This window comes from Glycine max, chromosome 19 (genome assembly GCF_000004515.6).
Source record: "Glycine max cultivar Williams 82 chromosome 19, Glycine_max_v4.0, whole genome shotgun sequence".
NCBI lineage: Eukaryota > Viridiplantae > Streptophyta > Magnoliopsida > Fabales > Fabaceae > Glycine > Glycine max.
The window spans coordinates 33,935,031-33,956,710 of record NC_038255.2 but is presented as its reverse complement, the minus strand read 5'-3'; the positions used below and the strand labels follow the sequence as shown (position 1 = coordinate 33,956,710).

The 21,680-nt window shown below is 38.1% G+C and overlaps 2 protein-coding genes across 6 annotated transcripts in view; one reads left to right on the top strand and one right to left on the bottom strand.

Moving 5' to 3' along the window:
- Nucleotides 1–21,680, bottom strand: part of LOC100799365 (ABC transporter I family member 11, chloroplastic) — a 38,549-nt gene that overhangs the window by 4,967 nt on the left and 11,902 nt on the right. For 2 of the 5 annotated variants that reach the window (XM_006604093.3, XM_003553898.5), the window contains exons 8-9: nt 19,906–19,990; nt 4,418–4,538 (exon numbers count right to left, since the gene is read on the bottom strand). In XM_006604093.3, the coding sequence (XP_006604156.1) occupies nt 4,460–4,538; nt 19,906–19,990 (164 nt within the window). In that variant the 3' untranslated portion in view covers nt 4,418–4,459. Of the gene's footprint in view, nt 1–2,363; nt 2,745–4,417; nt 4,539–10,891; nt 19,473–19,562; nt 19,647–19,905; nt 19,991–21,680 lie in introns of those variants that run through there. The other 3 variants (XR_005889851.1, XM_006604092.4, XR_005889852.1) reach the window with 3 other exon arrangements.
- On the top strand, nt 469–3,702 carry LOC102665678 (protein LAZY 1). Its single transcript, XM_006604091.4, has 5 exons — nt 469–603; nt 683–749; nt 1,351–2,120; nt 2,482–2,767; nt 3,550–3,702. Exons 1-5 carry the CDS (start codon nt 598–600, stop codon nt 3,567–3,569), a joined length of 1,149 nt encoding a protein of 382 aa, XP_006604154.1. The 5' UTR covers nt 469–597; the 3' UTR covers nt 3,570–3,702.

Here is a 21,680-nt window from a genome sequence, read left to right as displayed (position 1 = left end):
AGGACTTTTGAATTGAACAGCAGTCTTTCCAACAATAGCATGTCATCAAAAGCACGTCCAACTACTGCAAATTTAAATTTTCACTAATTGCTTCTGTGATCCCTAACGGGTAAAAGTATATTATTAGGTACATTTGTAACCATAATAATAGAGTATATTTTTCTGCAACAGTTAGAGTGCTTTGGCTTCTTCATTCAAAATTAACGGTGTCTGGGATCAACGATTATGTATTTACATCTGAAGAGTGATCTAACTCCATTAAGTTCATACAGAGACAAAAATATAGACAAATAGCAATTTGTTGGTACCTATTCCACACCCAATTCACAATTCACCCTCATGATTAGATTTTGAAAAGAATAGCCAACCACATTGTTGTATCTATCTAATTATTTTTCTCTATGCACACATCTAACTTAGACTAGTATAAATCTACTTCCAACACATAATGAATCACAAAGAAAAAGTATTTTGCTTTTTCACTTTATCCATCATAACCACCCAATCCTAGAGATATTTTTCCTTGCACATATATATCTACCAGCATAATCTGTTAACTAAGAAATATTTGGTTATCAAACTAGGAAAGAGATCAAAATGAAGGTGAGTCTAAACTCTGCCCATTGAAAATGAAAAATTTATTCCAGTCCTTACACTTCATCCCTGCCTTTCCTTATTGCAGCTATTTCAATGGGTGCATCGAAAACTTCGGCAGAATAGTATAGATCCTTTCAAGGATTTCACACTTGGTATTGAGCTGTCCTTACTAATCTCTTGGAATTCAATTTTTCCTCTTTTTTCTTAATGGGAGTGAATGAAAATGGAACAGAAGGTTGGCAATGAAAATGGTCTTTAAGGAACTCAGTGAAGGCTAAAAACTGTCACCAGTCACACCTAGACACAACTAAATTGTATGACTGACTGACTGGTAACTGGCCATCAATGCAATAGCACAATATGTGTATTGCATTGACTTTTCTGAGCTCTAGATTCTGAATAATAATCTAGTCAAAATGTTACGACTTTGACTAAATTAAACATAAGGTGTTTTGCACACTAGGCTTTTTAAACAGATAAAGACCACCACTGTGCTTGAAACATCTGCATCCCGCTTTATCAGTTTGGCTGCAACCACTAACCTACTGAAGATAAAAAAATTGCATTCATATCACTCTCAAAGACCCTTGTCCACATTCGATTCATCTGATTATTATCCTTTTTTTTTCTCATGTTCCGTATTCCTCTTTCCAGAGGACAAGGAGAGTAATAGCAAGAAATCAATGTTTCACCAAGTTATGTAGCATGTATATCTATCATTAATTGATAATTTCTTTTGGACTCCAATTTCAGGAAATCCCTGTACTTGCCTTACAGTGCAGCCAACACTTGACAATCAATATTCCCAGTCAAAGCCAAGCTTCAGCTCCACAAATCAACCCAGTTTCTCAAAGCCACACCATCAGGAAAATCAAACATCTTACTCTGGGTTGGTTGATAGCAGAGAAGATAAGTCTCAAGAAGAAACACCTGCAATAATCTCTGAGCTCTTTGAAGGTTTTCTAACAATTGGAACTCTTGGTGCAGAAACAGTCACCAATGAACCAGGAACACCAACATTTGCTATGCCTTCAGAAAACATAACATCGAGAAGTGAAGAGGTGACAGGAAATGAACTGAAGCTCATAAGTTACGAGCTTGAGAAATTTCTTGAGACTGAAAAAGAAGAAAGTTTGTATGATTCATCAGGAAGAAACAGCTATGTTAGCATTATCACACTTAGTGAAAAGGAAATAGATGGACCCAAAGCTGAAGATTACAGAAACAAAGCTGTATGTCCACTGCAAGGATATTTACTGGGGTCCTCATTTGAACTACCAGAAACAAAAGAAGTAAGGAAAGAAAGAGCATCTCTTGCTGAGCTACTTTATAAGACAAAGTCAACAAGTCAAGATTGTATAGACACAGGAATACAAGGAGAAACACAAGTCAAGAGAACACCTAAGTCTGCTGCCATGCATATTATGAGAAAGATATTGAAAAGGGTCCACAGTTCTTCAAAAAGCTGTAACACTTCCAGGAATGATGCTGATTCTGCTTCAACCAATAAAAAACTCCAAAAGGTAGGTCTATTACTAGATCTTCTAAACCACATTTAACAACAAATCCCTTGGTTGTTAAATCACCCATTACCTATGATTATTGCCTTATCATCTTAGCAAAATATAGCCAATGAAAATTGAAACGTGTGTTCATTTCTTTAGTCACACTAGAAATAATCTAGAAAAGGATGAAGCCCAACACAACCTATACAAACCAGATTGTGAGAATCATCTGCTTCTCAGATTTATTAGCAAAATAATATCGACGAGATAATAACAAATTTATTGATTGCTTGTTTTCAATACAAATGTCTTGAAAATATAGAGAATACTAACTATCATGTTATAATAAATTATTTAGTTCGTTCATCTGGATATGCAGGTTCAACGTATGTTTCACAAAAAAGTCTATCCTGAAAGCCCTGTAGACGGAAAAGATTGCATTCAATCCCACAAAGGTAAGATAAAAAATGTCCCTCATGAATACTTTCAGGAATATGAAAATGGGAAGTTCACAAACCCAGACAAAGGCAAAAGATTTCATTCAGATACCAAATCAAGAAAGTGGTCCCAACACTGTATGACCAATTGGAACCCACCACAGCATGGGCTAATTTGCAGTAGCTCAACTGGAAACAATGAGCACTGGATCAAAACAGATGCAGAGTGTAAGTACTTCATTAATCTAGTTAGGATGCAATTCCTTACACTCTCACAAATTTGATAAATATCTACCATTAGAATCATTTCAAGTATTCATAAAAAGTCTAATCTCAACAACACAGAATATACAGTACAAATTGCAAAAATAAAGGAATGCCATGTTAGTCCTATGATGGACCTTTCGCACATGTATATAAGACAAGAAAAGAGAGAGAGAGAGTTGGACCAAGGGAGTGTTGAGTATTATTGTGCAACAGAGAGAGAAAAGGAAACTGTTAAATTAGAAGTGGGTGAGAAATTGTAGGGAGGCATAACAGAGTTTTGGAGAGTGATTTGGTTGCTTAAGCCAGGGAGGGCAGAGTCTGTGCGTCAACTCTGATTGTATGCTCTTCTGCGGCATTTTTCTGCATTTCCTCTAGTGAATGCTTTCAGCATTACTGCCAATTACTGTTATCCTACCATTATTTACTTATCCAAAATACAAATTACATTAGAAATTCTTGTGCTTGGATACTTATAAAGATAAAAAGGATCTACCATCACTTCTCTTTTCCACTGCCTTTACAATGACCCTACTAAATCTATCAAATTATACCCAAACACCCTATCAATAAGTATTTTGAGTAAAATGTTTTACAAGATGTAACATAACACCAATCTGAAACTAATCCTCAGCAGGTTTCTAGATTTCAATACAAATTAATATATCATGAAGTATCATAACATATGCACCACTGAATTATAATTAGTATATTTATGTACTCATTAATGATTTTTGGCATTGTAGATTTGGTGCTGGAGCTGTAGCAACTTAAGCTGTACTAAAGTCGTGATGAATTGAGCCTCTATAAGAGAGACTTGTCAAAACTAGTATTGATAATTTGATATTATGATCGTGTTATGCATGTACTTGGAGTGATCATGTATTCAATAAATCTGAGTTTCGTGAAAGCTTCTTAATAAATAGACATGTTTGGTTTACTTTTACTAGTCAGTTATAAATGCTTGAGAATCATTTTTGCTTCACAACTCAAGTAAGACCAACCCTAATTAGGAGTTTGTACAGAAGTCAGCACAAATTATGTCAGCTGTCAAACTTGATGAAGGTGAATGTATCAATATCACTACTTTTAACTGTGTCATAGAAGAGTAGAGCACAAATGAAAATGAACAAATCACCCACAAAAAAAATAAATGAATTATTAACCACCAGAATGGATTTCCAGAATTTGTTATTACTTATCAGTTCAATACAAACACTCTCCTCACTAGGGTTTAAGAGAGCACGCAATTGACGCTCTGATAGACCTAATGATACGATTGTACTGGCAACTAGTTATGACAAGAAGCGTAATTTACTTTTTAAATGTTAAAATTTTTAGTTATCTTACACACATATTCTTATATCCTTATTATACAATTATATCACTATAATTACCCCATTCTTTGGCCTTTGGCTTGAAACATGGGTAGAGCATAGGCATGCTGTAGGCATATGCTGAAATTTTAATTTAATTAGGAAAAATGAGAGTAGCTAGAATTGAACTCCTGACTACTGCTAAAGTACAGTTTCTTTTTTCTTTTAAAATTTTCCAATCTAAGCATCAAAGGTATAGTAGAAAATATATCAAGCACTTGAAGATAAAGGTTTAAACCTCATGGCATCTCATGCTGATTAACAAGGCAATGAACATAAATCATAATGGTAGAAATTCCTCTCTAAGGTTGCCACCCATTTCCATTCTCCATGATCGATCAACAAGACTTGCGAACTCTCTGAAATGCACATACAAATCTCCATTAGTATGTAACAAAGTATTGGGATAGAAAAAGGGAGACAAAAAATTCTCTTTCTCTCTCTCTCTTGATAAACAGAACTTATTATGATAGAGGTACAAATGTAAGAGGACAAAAACTCTTAAGAACTATATATACCATATTAGAGTATTGTAAGGAGCTGCAGTTATTCAACTGCAAACTCACCTAGCTATTAGTATAAGTCAGTTAGATAGTTAGCAGTTAGTTAGATGGTAACTGTTAAACTCTCTTAACAAAACTGTCTATAAATAACCTTTTGTAAACTTCAATGACTTGGGTTAATGAATAACATTTTACTCCTTTCATCTCTTACTCTCTCTCTCTCTCTCTGTCTATTCTCTTAGATTAGGAATTCTATGATGGTATCCAGAGCTTAGTCGATCATCAAGGCAACAAACTCTGTTTCTTCTGCTTCCGCTTTTCCGAGTTCAATCTCACAGAAACTTGATGATTTGAATTTCTCACTATGGCGACAGAAAATTGAGCCTGTCATCAAATCCTACAAACTTCAAAGGTTTGTTACGAATCCGCAAATTCCGTTACAGCTCCTCACTGAGGTAGGCCGCGATGCAGGGATTGAGAATCCTGCATATGAGGCCTGGGAACAGCAGGATCAGGTTCTTCTCACCTGGTTGCAGTTGACACTATTTACATTGATTTTATCTCGAATCATTGGATGCGTCCATTCATATGAAGTCTGGGAACTAATCCATGATTATTTTCACAAACAGATGTGAGCCAAAGCAAGACAACTTCGAACTGAATTGCGTGCGACGATGCTTGAAGACAAGTCGATGCGTGAGTTTCTGCTTAGAATCCTAGCCATTTCCAACTCACTTGCCTCTGTCGGAAATCCAATTTCTCTTCAGGAACACATTGATGCTACACTTGAAGGCCTTCTGCAAGATTATTATTCAGTAATCTCGATTATTGAAAGCAAATTCCAACCTCTTCCTATTGAAGAAGTTGAAGCGTTGCTTTTAGCTCACGAAGCTCGATTGCGGAATTTTCGAAAACACATCTTTGATTTGCCTTTGACTATTGGGAAAAATCCAAGTCTCACATCTGCTAGAGATACTGCCAAGATAGAGTATATAAGTGGGGGCAACCCTCACCCTATAAACTAGCTTTTGGGATTGAGTTAGGCTTAAGCTCACATTCTAAGATGGTATCCAGAGCAAAGTTTTTGTTAAATTAAGAAAAGTGTAAGGCAAAAATTGTTTCTTTTCCTGTGTATTCCCTTATAAATATTGCTTATTACAAATAAATACAAGCTGATTTTCAGCCCTGTAAATTAGCAAAACTACCATAAATCCCTATACTTCAGCTGTTATATTCGAATTAAGGAAAGAATCATAGATTTGCAATTACAAATAGGCTTTTAAATGGCTTTAAATATCCAGCTGTATTTTGCTGCAATTAGAACATTTCAATTTCCATTGATACCCTCAAATTGATGTTGGTGAATCTAAAAGCATCAGTTTTCCAACTAGGAAATCGTGACCCTGACAAGTTAATGATTTGGTGAAGATGTCAGCAAGTTGGATAGAAGCGGAGACATGAGGTAGAGTGATAACTCTGCGGTCATAGGCCAAGCTGGATAGAAGTGGAGACATAAGGTAGAGTGATAACTTTGCGGTTGTAGGCCTCGCGGATTGAGTGACAATCAACTTCTATGTGCTTTGTGTGTTCATGATAAACTGGATTTGATGCAATTTTAATGGAACTGGTGTTGTCTGCATGTAATGGAGTTGGTTGAGCTTGCGTAAAACCAGGTTCTGTAAGAATGCCACGCAACCAAATTATCTCAAAGCAGGCAACAGGCATGGCACGATACTTAGATTCAGTGGACGACTTAGAGACAAAGTCTTGTTTCTTGGATTTCCAAGAAATTAGAGCATCACCTAGAAACATACACCAACCAGTAGTGGATTTTCTTGTGTCCGGACATCCAACCCAGTCAGCATCACTAGGCTCGAAGTTGGAGTGAAGAACCAGCAGGAAAATGATTGGAGGTGCCAAGAAGATATCAGATGATGTGATGGACTGCTGAAAGGTGGAGATGCTGAGGGGATTGCATGACCCCACTCATTGTGTGGATAGCAAATGACATGTTAGGGCGAGTTATGGTTAGGTAGATAAGACTACCAACCAACCTGTGATATAAAGTCGGGTCTTCAAGAAGATAACCTTCATCACGACTGTATTTGATATTAACTTCCATGGGGGTATCAACAGTGCTTGCATTGGTGAGACCGGCTAATTGGACCAAATCTTAATTATACTTGTGCTGATTAAAGAAAAGGCCTGCTGGTTGATAACAAACTTCTAAACCCAGGAAGTAAGTGAGTTGGCCAAGGTCTTTCATGTGGAAGGTGGAATGCAACAACTGGTGAGTTGCATAGATAGCTGTTTGATCAAAACCAGTCACCACAATGTCGTCCACATAAACAAGAAGAATCACTATGCCTTTAGAAGTTCTTTGTAGAAAAAGAGAATGGTCATACAGGCTTTGAGTGAATGAAAAACCAAGAAGAGTGGACCGAAACTTCTCAAACCACACTCTAGGTGCCTACTTCAAGCCATATAAAGAACATTTTAGTTTGCAAACAACATTAGGTGAGGGAGTTGTCATACCAGTGGAAAGTTTAATGTAAACTTCCTCCTTGAGGTCACCATGGAGGAATGCATTTTTGACATCTAATTGGTGTAGTGGACAAGATTGAGAGGCAGCAAGAGCAAGAACAATGTGTACAATAGTCATTTTTGCAACAGGTGCAAAGGTCTGACCCAATGTTGTTAATGGCGGATGGCGATTCATGGCGAAAAACCAAAAATCCGCCATAAAAATATGGCGGATGGCGTAGCGGCAAATGGCGGACGTCATGGCGAACAAAAAAAAACTATATATATATATTTATATATACATATAAATATTAACAAAATAATAGATAAAAAATAAATATAAATAAAAAATTAAAAAAACAATGGATTACATTCATATAAACTAAAAAAGTTTCGTGAGTTCACACAATAACCAACACCCAATAAACTCATTCAAGAGTTCAAAATAACAAAATGATAAAAGTATAATGCAAAGTGTAAAGTAAAGGTTGAGGCTCTAATCATCTTCTCCAATCCCAACATAATCCTCTTCATTGTTATCATAAGTGTTATAATTATGTGTATCTTTTGATAGATTTTCTGTTTTTAGCTTCCCTAGTCTCCTGCTTAGCTTGTGGTAGAAGACAGCAGTATGGCTTGTCTTGTCAAGCTGTCTCTATCCCTTTTTGATGTATATATATATGTATTATTTGAATGTAATAAAGTAAGCAAGTGAGTGAACAGTTTTCTTCCTCACATATTCAAGCTTCAAGTTGGCATCAGAGCTGGTTCTCCGGCCACCATCGTCGCCGCCGCCGTCCGCCGCCAGCCGCCGCCGTCCGCCGCCAGCCGCCGCCGTCCGTCGCAGCCGCCGTCAAATTCGCCGGCAAGTTCAGGGTTTTGTGCGCCTCGAGGAGCGCGACACAACCCCGCAAACCGCGTGGCCAGATTCGCTGCCACGCGCCGCTCTACAGCAGCGCCTCTTCCCGGTGCGTGAAGCCCACGCGCCGACCTCCGGCCACCGGAATCGCGCCGGACTTGTCTCTAACGGAGTGCCGTCTTCCCCTGCATTCGTTCCAGCCTCGGGTGCAGTGTTTATGTGTCATTTTGTGCTTCCTCCTCTCTACTCCGTTAGGTTTTTTGTTTTTCCTTGACAAAAATGGCTTCTTCCGGTCCTGTTTTTTCATTCTCTGGAACTCCCACCATTACTACTGCCAAACTCAACTGGAAAAACTATATGTCTTGGTCTGCTTCCGTGGAGTTATGGTTTCTCGGCCAAGGATATCATGATCACTTGGAAAAGGGAGTTGATGTTGTTCCGAATGACAAGAGAGCTGAATGGGAAAAGCTGGATTTTCAGTTGTGTGCAGTGCTATGGCAATCTGTTGAACCGGATGCTTTGGAGATCCTTAGATCATTCAAAACATGTTACTCTTTTTGGAAGAAAGCACAAGAGATATTTGCCAACGACATTCAAAGTTTGTTTGATGCAACCCAGAAAGTTGCTGCTCTCAAACAAACCAGCCATGATATGATTGCGCATGTAGGTAAAGCTAGAGCAGCAACTGAAGAGATTTCTTGCAGCAAAATCGTTGGAGGAAGTGAATAGGAAGCTGGACAAGTTCTACATGGTCCTTATCTTGAGAAGTCTACATTCAGATTTTGATCATGTGCGTGATCAAATTCTTGCAAGTGACCAAGTCCCGTCAATGGACTCCCTCATTACTAGACTTCTTCGCGTGCCTCAAGCCTTGAAAGAAGAAAATTTAGCTGAAAGTGTGGAAACATCAGCTATGGCTGCATCTCGTGGAAGAGGGGGAGGTCGCAACAATAGAGGAGGCCGTGGTGGAAGGAGTGGACACCCTCAATGCACATATTGCAAGAGGATGGGTCACACTCAAGAGAATTGTTATTCCTTGCATGGCTTCCCTGACAAAGTAGCTCAGGTAGCTCAGACCGAAAAATCAGAGCCTAAGTTCTCTGATACAGAGTATCAGGAGTATCTAAAGCTGAAATCCGAGAAATCCAGTAGCCAGGCTTCATCTTCCTCTGTACCATGTTATTCAACAGCATGTATTTCTCAATCTATTGACGGTCTCAATCCTTGGATACTTGATTCAGGTGCCTCTGATCATATTTCTGGTAATAAGTCCTCTTTTACATCCATTTCTTTTCCAAAAATTCCTCATCTTGTCACTGTAGCTAATGGTTCCAAAGTTGCAGCTCAAGGAAGTGGTCAAGTATCTTTATCTTCCTCATTGAAGTTGGACTCTGTTTTGTTTATTCCACAATGTCCCTATAATTTAATTTTATTGAGTCAATTAACTCGTTCATTAAATTGCTCAGTAACCTTTACCGCTAATTCTTTTGTTATCCAGGAACATGGCACGGGTCGACTGATTGGAGAAGGACATGAATCACGAGGACTTTACTACTTGAAGTCCAACTTGTCTGTCTCCTGTTCAGCAACTTCAAATCCCAAACTTTTGCATGATCGTCTAGGTCACCCAAGTCTACCAAAACTAAAATTGATGATCCCTGATCTGAAGAATCTTCGAGTCTTAGAATGTGAATCTTGTCAACTAGAAAAACATGTTAGGTCATCATTTCCACAAATTGTTCAAAGATGTAATTCAGCTTTCTCTACCATTCATTCTGATATTTAGGGACCAAGCCGTGTTACATCTTTTGGTTTTCGATATTTTGTAACTTTTATTGATGAATTCTCTAGATGTACTTGGGTCTATTTAATGAAAGACAAATCTGAACTTTTGCCTATCTTCATGTCCTTTCTCAATGAAATTGAAAACCAATTTGAAAAAACAATTAAGATTTTCAGAAGTGATAATGCCAAAGAGTATTTCTCTCATGATTTCTCTTCTTTATTATCTTCAAAAGGCATTCTACATCAATCTACATGTCCCCATACACCACAGCAAAATGGTATAGCAGAAAGGAAAAATCGTCATCTCCTTGACACCGCATAATCACTAATGTTAGCCTCTCATGTTCCTTTACACCATTGGGGGGATGCGGTGCTCACTGCTTGTTTCTTAATTAACAGAATGCCTTCCTCTTCCCTTGAGAATCAAATTCCTCACTCAATCATTTTTCCTCATGACCACTTATTCCATGTTCCACCCAAAGTGTTTGGCTGTACTTGTTTTGTCCATGATCTCTCCCCTGGTTTAGATAAACTTTCTGCCCGAGCAATCAAGTGTGTCTTTTTAGGTTATTCTCGTTTTCAAAAGGGTTACAAATGCTACTCTCCATCTACCAGGCGATACTATATGTTTGCAGATGTAACCTTTGAAGACACACCTTTCTTTCCATCATCTACGGACCATTCTTCTTCCATCCAAAATGTTCTTCCGATTCCCTCTCCATGTCCTCTAGGTACCTTAAACCAAGATGTCAGTGAAGTTCCATCTTCTCCACCACATCCACCTGAAGTTGCTCCTCCACCTCTTCTTACATATCAACGCAGGACACATCCAGTTGGTTCTACAGTATCTGAAGCTTCTCCTCCTGATTCTCATCCTTCTTCAATCAATCCTCAAGCCATGGATCCTGCTACTTCTCATCCCTCTGATTCAGACTGGCCCATTGCCATCCGCAAAGGTACTAGATCCTCTCGTAATCCTCATCCTATCTATAACTTTCTAAGCTATCATCGTTTGTCTCCTTCATATTCTTCCTTTGTTTTCTCTCTATCTTTGCATTCTGTCCCTTCTAATATTCATGAGGCACTGAGTCATCCTGGATGGCGACAGGCTATGATTGATGAAATGCAGGCTCTTGAACATAGTGGTACTTGGGAACTTGTTCCCCTTCCTCCTGGCAAGAAGGCTGTGGGTTGCAGATGGGTTTATATAGTTAAAGTTGGGCCTAATGATGAGATTGATCGACTTAAGGCTCGCTTAGTGGCTAAAGGTTATACTCAGGTATATGGCCTTGATTATTGTGACACTTTCTCTCCAGTCGCTAAGATCACTACTGTCCGTCTGTTCCTTGCTATGGCTGCCATGCGTCATTGGCCTCTCCATCAGCTTGATATTAAAAATGCATTTCTTCATGGTGACTTTGAGGAAGAGATCTACATGGAGCAACCTCCTGGGTTTGTTGCTCAGGGGAAGTATGGTCTTGTGTGTAAGCTGCGTCGATCCCTCTATGGGTTGAAGCAATCCCCTCGGGCTTGGTTTGGTAAATTCAGTCATATTGTTCAACTCTTTGGGTTGAAACGAAGTGAAGCTGATCATTATGGTTGAAGCAATCCCCCTCCTGGGTTTGTTGCTCAGGGGAAGAGATCTACTAAGATTGTCCAGCTAAAGGAACACTTATTCAGTCATTTCCATACCAAAGACCTAGGGTATTTGAAGTACTTCCTTGGTATTGAGGTGGCTCAATCAGGAGATGGTGTTGTGATCTCACAGAGAAAGTATGCACTTGACATTTTGGAGGAGACAAGCATGCAGAATTGTAGACCTGTTGATAGCCCTATGGATCCGAATCTGAAGCTCATGGCAGATCAAGGTGAAATCTATCATGACCCCGAAAGATATAGGAGATTTGTGGGAAAACTAATTTATCTCACCATTACAAGACCTAATATTTCCTTTGCTGTTGGAGTAGTCAGCCAATTTATGCAAAATCCCCGTGCTGATCATTGGAATGTTGTTACAAGTATTCTTAGATATGTAAAGAGAGCTCCGGGACAAGGACTGCTTTATGAAGACAAAGGTAACACACAAATATCTGGGTATTGTGATGCAGATTGGGCTGGCTGTCCCATGGATAGGAGATCCACATCAGGATACTGCGTCTCTATTGAAGGAAATGTTATCTCTTGGAAAAGTAAGAAGCAAGCTGTTGTTGCTCGATCTAGTGCAGAGGCTGAATACAGATCTATGGCTATGGTTACATGTGAACTTATGTGGGTTAAACAAATTCTTGAAGAGTTGAAATTCTGCAAAGTGGTGCAAATGAAGTTATATTGTGATAATCAGGCTGCTCTTCACATTGCTTCAAACCCAGTCTTCCATGAGAGGACCAAGCACATAGAGATTGACTGTCACTTTATTCGAGAGAAGCTACTGTCCAAAGAGATTGCCACTGAGTTCATTAATTCTAATGATCAGCCAGCTGATATTTTGACTAAGTCTTTAAGGGGGCCTAAGATTCAGTTTATATGTTCCAAGCTTGGTGCATATGATTTATATGCTCTAGCTTGAGGGGGAGTGTTATAATTATGTGTATCTTTTGATAGATTTTCTGTTTTTAGCTTCCCTAGTCTCCTGCTTAGCTTGTGATAGAAGACAGTAGTATGGCTTGTCTTGTCAAGCTGTCTCTATCCCTTTTTGATGTATATATATATGTATTATTTGAATGTAATAAAGTAAGCAAGTGAGTGAACAGTTTTCTTCCTCACATATTCAAGCTTCAAGTATAAGGTAGTGGAGCATCTCCCTCTCCCTCTTCTCCATCAGACGCCTCAAAATTAACCACGATGTCTTCTTCTTCAGATTCAAGTTCAATATCCTCAAACTCTAGATCCTCATCATTTTCTTGGATTGCTTTTTGCTTCCTTGATGAAGATCCAACAACCATTGCCTGTTTTTTAGATGTGTGGGCAGCAGCAGCAGTAGTAGTAATACCAGCACTTGTTGATTACTTTCTTTCCCCTTTTTTCTGCCTAGTATACATCCTACGCTCTCCAACCCCCGAAGCCTCATACACAGTTGCCCAATTTAGTGCATCATCATCTTCAAATACCAAATCATTTCCAGCATCATTATCATTATCTTCATCCATCTCTCCCACGAGCCATTCATTGCACACATCAATATCATTAAGAGAAATTGAATCAATTTCATCTCTTGCATTATATCTTTGCTTCAGTTGTTGGTTGTATTTGACAAACACCAAATCCTGCAACTTCTTGTGCTCAAGCCTATTTCTTTTTATGGAATGAATCTACAACATAACAAATAAATCTTGATCTCAATCTCAAATACACTCCAAATAAAACTTGACCATCAAAATTAAATAAAAAAGCATAGTTAGAGTTTTGTCACAATTTCTTGCTCAAATACACTCAAATTTCTTTCACATCCTGAAGCACTGCAAGTCAAACTCAAAATTTTAATAGCTAACTTCTGCAAATTTGGAGTTTGTGACACAAACATTCGCCACCAATATGCTACAATACCAACCAAGAGCATAACTTAGAATTCTGAATTGTAATATTAATACATAAAAAAAAATAATATAGTATTTGTCATTTGGTAAAAGTTTCTTACTAGGAGAATGGGTTTTCCTTTGAGCCATTGCGAACTCAGAACCAAAGTGCTCAACACCAATCTTGTAAAGATGCAACTCAGTTAGAATTTTCTGTTGCACATCAAATTGTGGAACCAACTTCTTAATGCAATCAAACAATCCATTGGTGACCTCAAAATCAAACTCCAAATCAGTGTTGTTGTAAAAGAACTCTGGATTTAAGAAGTGGACAGCTGCATGCAATGGCCTATGAAGTTGACAATTCCATCTTTTATCAATGATTGCAAACACATCTTTGTACTTGCTTTCGTTGTTGTTAAAAGACTTGATAATTGTCTCTTTTTCCTTGTCCATTGCTTTATAAATATAGCCCATGGCTGATTTCCTTTCACCATCCACAAGACGAAACACTTTGACAAGTGGAGCCATGACTTTAAAGTGTAAACCACACTATTCCAAAAAGAAGGCATGAGCACTACCTTTGCAGCTTCTTTCCTCTTAGGCTCCTTAGATAACTTGTTTAAGATCCATTCATCAGAAATAAACATCTTTCTAATATTAGCTTTCTCTTTGTGGAACCTTTCTAAGGTTAGATAAGAAGTGGCCAATCTAGTAATAGCATGTCTCACCAATTCCCTCTTGTTTGTATGATTTCTCAACAAGCTTAAGGTACTAGAATGGGCATAGATAAACCCAAATAGATTAATTGTCCTTCTAATTGTCTTCCTTATCAAGCGAAGCTTCCCAATGTCTTCAAGCATCAAATCAATACAATGAGATGCACAAGGAGTCCAATAAATATGTTTCCTTTTGTCCTCTAACAACTTACCCGCTAAAACATAGTTGCTCCCATTATCAGTTACAACTTGAACAACGTTCTCTTCTCCAACTTCCTCCACAATAGCATCAAGCAACTCAAAAAGCTTTTCACCTATCTTCACAAAATCAGAGCCATCAACAGACTTCAAAAACATTATACCAGCTTGAGAGTTAACAAAAAAATTAATGATGCATCTTTGTTTCCGATCAGTCCATGCATCGGACATAATAATACAACCATACTTGACCCATTGCTCCCTGTGGCTTTTCATCAAATTTTCAGTGTATTCAACTTTCTTCTTCAGGAGTGGAACTCTGATATCATGATAGCTTGGAATGGAAAATGTGGCCCATATTGACCAATGGCTGCAACCATATTCTCAAAGCTTTTCAATTTAATGAAGTTGAATGACAAACTAGCTTGGTACCAAAAACGAGCAATATATTGATGCACCTTCAAGACTTCATTCTTATCCATTGACTCTTATGTTCCTTTGCCTCAACATTTTCATTTTTCTCTAATTGATTGCATTTTTTGGATTCTTACAAAACCTGTCCATTGGTCCTTTTTTAGTCTCACACTTTGTCTTTGCGGCCAAAGCAGTAGCATTGCAAGAGTCCTCAAACTCATCTTCACTTTCATCACATCCAATTGGTTCACCAAATTCAAAATCTTATATTTGGCACATTACCACTACCAGTACTACTGTAAGTGGTCCCACTCTTTTTGTTAGCCATATATCCCTTGAGCTCTTTGACTACATCTGGTGGAGTTTTCTTGCAAGATGCAACGTTATCCGACTTCCCAACCAAGTGTTCTTTGGCTCTCGTTATTACAAACAATGGTGCTTGTATCCCTTTCCACAAGTGGATGACAATACTTCCAACTAAGGCCTGTCCTATTTTTTCTTGTTGCAGCATTAGATGATGGTTTAGCCATTGTAATTAGTAGAAGAGAGCTAAACAATTAAAAAAAAAAAACAGAACCAAAACTTAAAAAAAGGAAGAGTGTCAAACTTAGAATAGATGATGGTTCAGCCATTGTAGATAGTAGAAGAGGGCTGAACAATTAAAAAAAACATAGAACCAAAAAAACAAAAAACGGAAGAGAGAACTAGTCACTGTCGAGTCACCGTCGCGTTGCTGTTGCTGCTGCGGATGGGAGAACTCGCGTGGTGCTCGTGCTGCTGCTCATCTCATTTAGGATTCCAAACCTAGAGTTTAGGGTTGGGTCGGGTCAGTCCAAGATGGCCAAATTTGTCATTTTTGAAATTTTTTTTTAAAAAAAAAACATTTCTTCCGTCATAACCGCCGCCACCGTTAAACCTATGGCGGCCGCCATGGTGCCGTCATTTGAAACCCGCAACGCCACCGCTATTTGGTGGCCTTTTATCAAAAATCCGCCACGCCATACTGTCATGGCGCCGCCATAACCGCCATTTGACAACACTGGTCTGACCATAATTAAGACCACATTCTTACTTATTTCCAAGAACAGCCAAGCGAGCCTTGTAACAATCTATGGATCCATCTGAACTTTATAGAGAACACAAACTTACTGCCAAGAGGTTTAATTGATGGAGGACATGGAACAACATCCCATGTTTGATTTTCTTCAAGAGCTAGTAGTTCTGTTTCAATAGCTTTCTGCCAACAATCATTCTCCATTTCCTGTTTATAAGAAGATGGAATAGAAACATAGGATAATGTGGTTGTCAATGATAAAGGAGAGGTGAAACCATACATATCTGGGGGTTTACGAACGCGGGAGCTGCGTCGTAGTGGAGTTGGTGCTGGTTCTTCCAGCAACTCTATAGCTGGTTCTTCTTCTGTCAACCCCACTGCTGATTGAAATACTGATCCTAGTCCTAATATTAATGTTGATTCTAGTCCTAACATTGAAATTGAATCTGCTAGTCCTAACATTGAAGCTGAATCTACATCTGTACAAGTGAATTCTCCTCAATCATCAGATCTGTCTCATTCTGCTACTTCACACAGTGTAGCATCAGAAAATGTTCCTGCAGTATCCCCACCTGCAAGACCAGTTAATTCTCATCCAATGCAGACCACATCAAAGTCTGGAATTCATTTACCTAGAATTAACCCAACTTTGTTACTTGCTCACTGTGAACCAAAGTCTGTAAAGCAAGCTTTGGCTGATCCAAAGTGGTTCACTACAATGAAACAAGAATATGAGGCACTCATACATAACAAAACCTGAGATTTAGTTTCTCTTCTAATTGAAAAGCAGTGGGCTGCAAGTGGGTATTCACGGTCAAGGAAAATGCAGATGGGACTGTAAACAGGTATAAAGCTAGACTAGTAGCAAAAGGGTTTCATCAAGTGGTTGGTTCTGATTTTAATGAAACCTTTTCTCCTGTTATCAAACCTGTTACAGTAAGGTTGATTCTTACCTTGGCTCTAACTAATAATTGGGAAATGCTTCAACTTGATGTCAACAATGCTTTCTTAAATGGTTTTCTAGAAGAAACTATTTATATGCAGCAACCTCCATGTTTTGAAAATACCAATACTTTGGTTTGTAAACTAAACAAAGCTCTGTATGGGCTTAAGCAAGCACCAAGACAGTGGTTTGACAGAATTAAATCCACTCTTTTGCATCTTGGCTTTTTTGCAAGCAAATGTGATCCATCTCTCTTTATTTCCAAAGATGCTTCTCATATCATTTATCTCTAGGTGTATGTTGATGATATCATAAAACTGAAAGTTCTGTCACCCTAGTCCAGCAATTTACTGTCAAGCTTCGTTCTAATTTTTCTCTAAAACAACTTGGGAAGCTAGATTACTTCTTGGGAATTGAAGTCAAGTCTATGGCTGATGGCTCTATTCTTCTAACTGAAAGAAATACATAAGATATCTTCTACAGAAAACTAAAATGGCAGAGGCTCAACCTATATCTTCTCCCATGGTTTCTGGATGTAAGCTCACTAAAACAGGAGCAGATATATTCTCAGACCCCACTCTGTATAGATCAGTGGTTGGAGCACTCCAATACTCCACCATAACCAGACCTGAGCTTAGTTTTGCTGTGAACAAAGTATGTCAATTCATGGCTAATCCTCTTGAAACACACTGGATAGCTATAAAAAGAATCCTCCCATATCTAAAAGGCTCTTTACATCATGGTCAAGTACTTGAGCTATACAGGAGCTGAGTATAGAAGTTTAGCTCAAGCTACAGCTGAAGTGATGTGGATTCAAACTCTGCTGACTGAACTTTCTATTCCTTTTACCAATCCAGCAGTTTTCTGTGATAATCAAAGTGTTGTTGCCATCACTCACAATCCAGTTCTTCACTCTAGGACAAAACACATGGAGATTGATATTTTCTTTGTTAGGGAGAAGGTTTTAGCTAAGAAGCTGCAAGTTTATCACATTCCTGCCATTGATCAATGGGCAGATGCTTTAAAAAAATCTGTCTCCAACTAGACTTCTTTTCTTGAGGTCCAAACTCAATGTCCTTGAACCTCCTTCAAAGACTCAACCCCATTGAGTTTGAGGGGGATATTAGAGTATTGTAAGGAGCTGCAGTTAATCAACTGTAGACTCACCTAGCTATCAGTAAAACTCAGTTAGTTAGATGGTAACTGATAGACTCTTTAACAGAACTGTCTATAAATACTCTTTTGTAAACTTCAATGACTTGGGTTAATGAATAACATTTTACTCCTTCTTTCATCTCTTACTCTCTCTCTCTCTCTCTCTCTCTCTCTCTATTCTCTTAGATTAGGAATGCTATGGCACCAAGAAACTAAGAACAAGAATCATGCATCACAGCATGTCAATCTCTCTGAGGATCACACAAGGACACTGCAAAAAAAAAAAGAGCATTAGGTAAGAACACTGCAAAGACTCTAAGTGAACTTCTTGATCCCAAATGAACTCGAGGTGATTTCAAACAAAGACTCTAGTTTTTTATTCCTACCACATACACCAAATAATGCAAATTTAGAACAGGACCAAAGCCTTTTAGCACTTCTACTGGTGCAAATCCTTTAAAATAAACATCAAGAGTTAAAACCCTTTGTTGTGTGGTAAGACTCTCCTGGAATCACCTTGTAATCCTTGCAAACCCTTTTATTAGTACTTCCCACCTTGTAATCCTTACAAACCCTAAACCTGTCAAAGTACCAATATTCCGAGTAGCAAACCTAAAACACTTCTGAACTAGCTTATTTGCTCACATCCGTCCATGAAAATGTGAGGACCCTTACTCATTTAACACTGCATCTGGGTGCCTATGCAGTGGCTCTAACTCATTTGACACTGTCCTTGAGCTATACAAAGCGTTATTTCTGAGAAAACCTAACCTTAGCAAAAATCTGTTATGAGTGATTCATGTTCATTATATTGGCAAGTTTTACATTGATTAGCGAAGGCCTAACACAATCCTTGCTCATTTGGCCTCAAGAACATGAAGTTAATACTATATTAACTTAACAATTGTATCTTAAAAATGTCATATCCTATAATTTCTTTAATTTGTTGTCTCTTGTCAATGTTGTATCATATTTGCATTTCATTTCTGCATATGGGCATTCTATCCTAGATCATTAGCTTCTCAAGTTTGTCAGTAATTCTATGAAAGTGGGTTATGGGCCTAACTCAACCCTACAAAACCAGCTTGTAAGTTGAGGATTTCCCCCACTTATATACACTATTTTGTCCATATCACTAGCCGATGTAGGACTAAACCATTAAACCACCACCCTTGAGGTTGCACTTTAGGCAACCCCCAAAGAGGTTGTAACTTAGGCGGCTTTCAATATTAATCCAAACAAAATTCTTGATCCCAAGATAACTAAAAAAATATGGATATGTTGGAAAGTTTCCTTAATAGTGGTAACCCCTAAACCTGCCTTAATGTGGCCTCTTCAATCTGCCTTCATTGAAGCCTTCAATAGCTCCATTGTGTTGGATGTGAAAGGGCGTCTTTAGTCCACATCACCAAGAGATATGGCCTAAGTAATGCTTATAATGCTTGCGCAGTCATAACCTTAGAAGTTGATTTTGTGGGATTGAGTCCTACGACCAAATTCTAATAGGATAAAAAAATGCTTATAAATTAAGGCAATGAAAATATGTAAAAAACCTCTCCAACCATCAAGGCATTTTGTATATTCTTCAATTACGCAATCTTAAAAACCCAAACATCATGATTTGCACCCTGAAGTCAAATCAAGAATTTTTAATTGCAAACTCTGCATGATTAAGCATAACCAAAAAGTAGAAAAAGCTCAAGATTCCATTTACTGACTTCCAGCCAAACATTATCACAAAACTGATTCTTGAGTTCATGATGTGCACGAGCTCATAGCCTCCACATTTTAGAAGTTGTTACCTACATAAAACCAAGTGTCTACATTGAAGCACCAAAGTCATATAAGTATCAACGTCATGTGTTTATCCATCTATATATCAGCACAATTTTGAAGCTCACATTAAATCAGTCTTTTGTAACAATCGAAGTTAGAATTTCTAATGGTATTCACAAATCATCAATTACGAAAAAGACAAACCCATACATATAACGATAAATGAGCATCAATAATGACTAAAAAGCCAGATAAACAAAAACTAATAGAGTAAATTGAAACAACCTCAAATCATGGCTGACAACTAACACAGTTAATTCCTTTTTTAGATGCTTCAGAAGCTTCACAACATCTGCACGTGCTTTCCAATCTGACCAGTGGGAAAGTATTAGATACAGCTTAAAAAATATAGTATAGTTCATTTGAAAAAAGTTATATATTTCTTGAAGGAATTAATATTCACATCCTTCAAATTAAAACAACTATAAACATGCCCCCTAGCCTTAGCTCAAGCGGTTCCCATTGATGCCACTTTGCCCCAACTCTACCTTACTCTCCCCTCCCATCCTCACACCTCATAAAACTCCTTTGTACAATCAAAATAAAAGTAAAGGGTCTTGCTAACAAGTTTCCTACAGGAACTGGTTAAAAAAATTAAATACATCCTGTTGTGATACATTCCATAATTAGCACAGATTTTATTCTGTAATTAGTACAGATTTGATTTTTTTTTTATTTGTACAGGTTTTGTTCCATTTTATTTCTTTCCTTAATTAGGTCGCTGACAGCTTATAAATAAGTCTTGTATTCACTCTTTGAAAGACAGAATTACAATAATATTCAGATTATTATCTTTCAAGTTGGTATTAGAGCCTCCGATCCAAGGGGCTCCATTTCTACATTCTTCCAAGCAGTCTTCATTGCTGCAGTTGATACTGTTTCAATGCCCAGTCACTGCGTATACCACTAGTCGCCATTTGACGCTGTCCTTCGTCATCAACCACCTTCCGCCGTCGTCATTGGAACGTCTACGAGCCTTTATGGACCCTTTCAGTAAGACATCTAGCTCTTGTTCCCTAACCATGGCTGGTAAGAGTTCTAGCTTCCTATCCTTTAATGCTTCTGGTACTGAAAATATCTGGATTATAGACTTTGGTGCTACTAATCATATGACACCTCACTCTTCTTATTTTTCATCCTATAGCTTTTTAACTGGTAACCAACACATCACTGTTGCTAATGGTTCTCATACCCCCACTACTGGTTGTGGTAACATTCAACTTCAATCTTCCCTTCATTTGAACAATGAGCTCCATGTTCTCAAACTATCTAATATCCTCTTGTCTATCCATGAAATCACCCAGGACTTAAACTGTGTTGTGACATTTTTCCACTCCCATTGTGTTTTCCAAGATCTTGCCATAGGGAGGACGACTGGAATTGCTAAAGAGCAGGGCGGGTTATACTACTTGCAGCATGAGGACAATAAAGAGTGTACCAGACAGAAGGCTCTCACTTCCAATCATCAGACAAGTTCAGAACCTGGTCATCCTCCCAAATATGGCTTCAGCACAGGTGTCTGGGTCATCCTCCGTTTAGTGTCCTTAAGTCTTTATTTTCTTTTTTGTTTACAAAAAGGTCAGTCGAGTCTTTTCATTGTGATGTTTGTGAGTTTGCTAAACACCATCGAACAACTTTTCTTCCCAGTACTAATAAAAGTTCTAAACCTTTTGATCTTGTTCATTCGGATGTGTGGGGACCTGCACCTATCAGTAATATTTCTGGTGCAAAGTGGTTTGTTTCTTTTATTGATGACTGCACTCGGGTTATCTGGATATTTCTCATGAAAGACAAATATGAATGAAATTTTCCAATTGTTTGCAAACTTTTACCGTATAATTCAAACACAATTTGGGAGCCCGATTAAAATATTGCATTCTGATAATAGGAGAGTATGTGATTCAAAACCTTTCCAATTTCCTCAAAGATAATGGTGTTGTTCGTGAGTTAACTTGTGTGGACACCCCTCAACAAAATGGGGTTGTAGAAAGGAAAAATCG

Coding starts and splice junctions, on each gene's coding strand:
- LOC102665678 (XM_006604091.4), top strand. Junction 750..1,350: donor TTTCAAGGATTTCACACTTG/GTATTGAGCTGT, acceptor CTCCAATTTCAG/GAAATCCCTGTACTTGCCTT. Junction 2,121..2,481: donor CCAATAAAAAACTCCAAAAG/GTAGGTCTATTA, acceptor CTGGATATGCAG/GTTCAACGTATGTTTCACAA.